Consider the following 2,613-nt stretch of genomic DNA (forward strand, 5'->3'; position numbering starts at 1 on the left):
AACTATAATAATAATTAATTTTTTAACTACTCAAAATATATTAAATTTATTTCAAAAAAATTCCAAAACTATATCTTGAGCCTTGTTTTTTTTATTACCTGCTGAAATTTTAGCAAGAAGAAGAGAAAAAATTAATGAAGAAAGAGAGAAATTTTTTGGTAAAATGAATGTGTAAAGTAATAAGTATGTGTTAGTGTGTGAGAATAAAATCGCTGTTAAAAGATGTCAAAGAGAATAGAAGGCAATTTGTTGGGATGCATGCGTAACAAGTGGCATGATGCACAAATTCAACTGTGCAATTTATGTGCCCTAATTAGACCGTTCGATTATTCTTCTTGCCAACACGGATCGTTCGATTTATCTTTGGGTAATGCTAAATAAACAAAAAAAAGCCAAAACTTACCTTATTTAGCATTAATTAATTGTTACGACAATTAATTAATACTAAATAAGGTAAATTATGGTTATTTTTGGCTGATTTTCTTTGATTACCAAATATTTCTTATTCATCTTTATTTCAAAATTAAAAAGCTACGTTGATTCTTTCCAAATTTGCCACAACTTTAGATAATGCTACCTAACATTATTTCTTGAGATATTTACCCAAAATAAATAAATAAAAATACTAATAATAATGGAAAAAAGAAAATAAAAAAAAAAACGTAGCAGGAGACTAGGAGAATGGGCAGAGTGGTGCTTCTCTTTCTGTACATAGCTTGCAGTTGAACAGTGGTAGAGACGTAGAGGAGAGACTTCGTGAACAAGGCAAACCCTTTCACTCTCCTCACTCCTCACAATCACACCCCTTTCAACAAGAAACAAGAAAGAAGCCTTCTTCTCCTCTGTTTCCATTGTTTTGTTTTGCTTCAATTAGAAAACCAATCAAGCAAGGTGCTTGCCTTTTCATCTTCCTTTTTCTACTTTTGCTCTTCAACTTCAAGGTACTACTACTACTACTACTACTACTACTACGGTCTATGTAACGTAACTCTCTCTTTTTCCCCCTTTTATTTGTTATTTTAATTTCACATTATCATTTTAATGGTTTGTACTCATCATCCATACCCCAAGGCCTATTTGTCTATTGTGATCATACGTTTGCCCTCTCTTTTTTTGGTGGTGTGTTTGTTGTTTTATTTTAGGAAAAAAAAAAACTTTTTTATTCCCCAGGTTTTTGAACATCACTGCATGCCATTACCAGACTCAAATCACTTTTCGTTTTTTGAATAATGGGTCTTCTGGATTCTAATCTACCAATGTTGTAAGATGATGATGAAGATGATGATCATGGGTGCTGTTCAATAAATTATAATCATGGCATGCAAAGTGGTAAAAATCAACATGTTAAACTGATTTCTGAGGTGTCTTACAAAGTGATGTGGCTTCCAAAATGGTAAAATCTTCCTGATTTCTTGTACTGTGAAGTTGCTTATAGCAAGTTGGTTCAAAATCACTGCCATTAGGAGATAGCTAAGCCTCTTTTGAAAGACACAAAATGTCCATAGAAGGCAAGCATGTTTGTGAGGATCAAGTGGCTGCTGGGGTCCCTAGACCACCAATACGTTTCAGATTGCATCATGGTTCAAGAACATCTAGCACTAGCGGGAAGTATGATAGCTCTTTTTGCAAGACGGCTTTTTCAGAACTAGTTGAGGAAGCAACTCAAGATGGTTCCTGTGTTAGTGATAAGAAGAGGTTTCTAGAACAAGATTTGGATGCTGAAAGTCCCTTGCAATCTTTGGTTAAGAAGCTGAAAGTCTTGGATTCGGATGCATCAAACAAAACAGTGCCAGTCCCTGGGATAAGTGAGCAGAATGTAGAGGATCCTGATTCTCAGAAAAAGAAGAAGCCATTGTTTAAGATTGTGAGAAGGGTGGCTGAAAACAAGGGTGGTTCCCCATCTTTCGTGGAAGAGAAGAGGAAAAATTCAGGCAGTGGTTCGGAATTTTCTAAAGCTTTTGCTGAACTAGATTTGGTAGAGAAAAAGCATGATCAGCTTCAGATAACGAAATGTCAATCGAAGAGAGAGTATAAAGAGCAAAAATTGTGCTCCGTAGACGGAGGTAATAAGGTGCTATGTGAAGAGCCTGAAAGAAAGACACAAGTTGATACTATTCAAGGAGAACTGAATTCATATTCCCGAGATCTTGACCTTAAAAAGAGTGAATGTGAAGCAATCCAACGGTGCATTAAAAGGCACAACATAGAACTTAAATCAAAGAAAGAGCAGCTCAGCTCCATCGAAAAGCTGATTGCTGAATGCGCGAAGCATTTGAAGTTAAAAGAGGAACAATGTGCCATGGAATGTGACATGGTGCATAAGGTGGTCAAGCAGCGTGATGAAATTCATAGGAAAAAGCAGAGGGAACTCGAAGAATATGATGACGAAATTTGCAAAATGGATGTGCATCTCAATTTGCTAGGGGACTTGTTCAGAGAGTCTGACAAGCAATTTGTGTCAACCAAAAAGCAACTTGAAGAACGGATCAAAGTTCTTGAAGTGAACGAAAATCAACTTGCAAAACAAATGAAAGGCCTTGAGTTAAAGGAGAGGAAATTTGAAGGACGAGAAAAGGAGTTTGAATCAAAAGAGAAGCAATTTACTTGTAAAGT

General features: G+C 35.7%; 1 protein-coding gene across 1 annotated transcript in view; it reads left to right on the forward strand.

The window, feature by feature from the left end:
• LOC107626723 (probable DNA double-strand break repair Rad50 ATPase) overlaps positions 637-2,613 on the forward strand; it is a 4,239-nt gene continuing 2,262 nt past the window's right edge. The window contains exons 1-2 of the mRNA XM_021116812.1: positions 637-891; positions 1,143-2,611. Coding sequence (XP_020972471.1) covers positions 1,496-2,611 — 1,116 coding nt within the window. The 5' untranslated portion in view covers positions 637-891; positions 1,143-1,495. The remainder of the gene's footprint in view (positions 892-1,142; positions 2,612-2,613) is intronic.

This window comes from Arachis ipaensis, chromosome B02 (genome assembly GCF_000816755.2).
Source record: "Arachis ipaensis cultivar K30076 chromosome B02, Araip1.1, whole genome shotgun sequence".
Taxonomy (NCBI): Eukaryota; Viridiplantae; Streptophyta; class Magnoliopsida; order Fabales; family Fabaceae; genus Arachis; species Arachis ipaensis.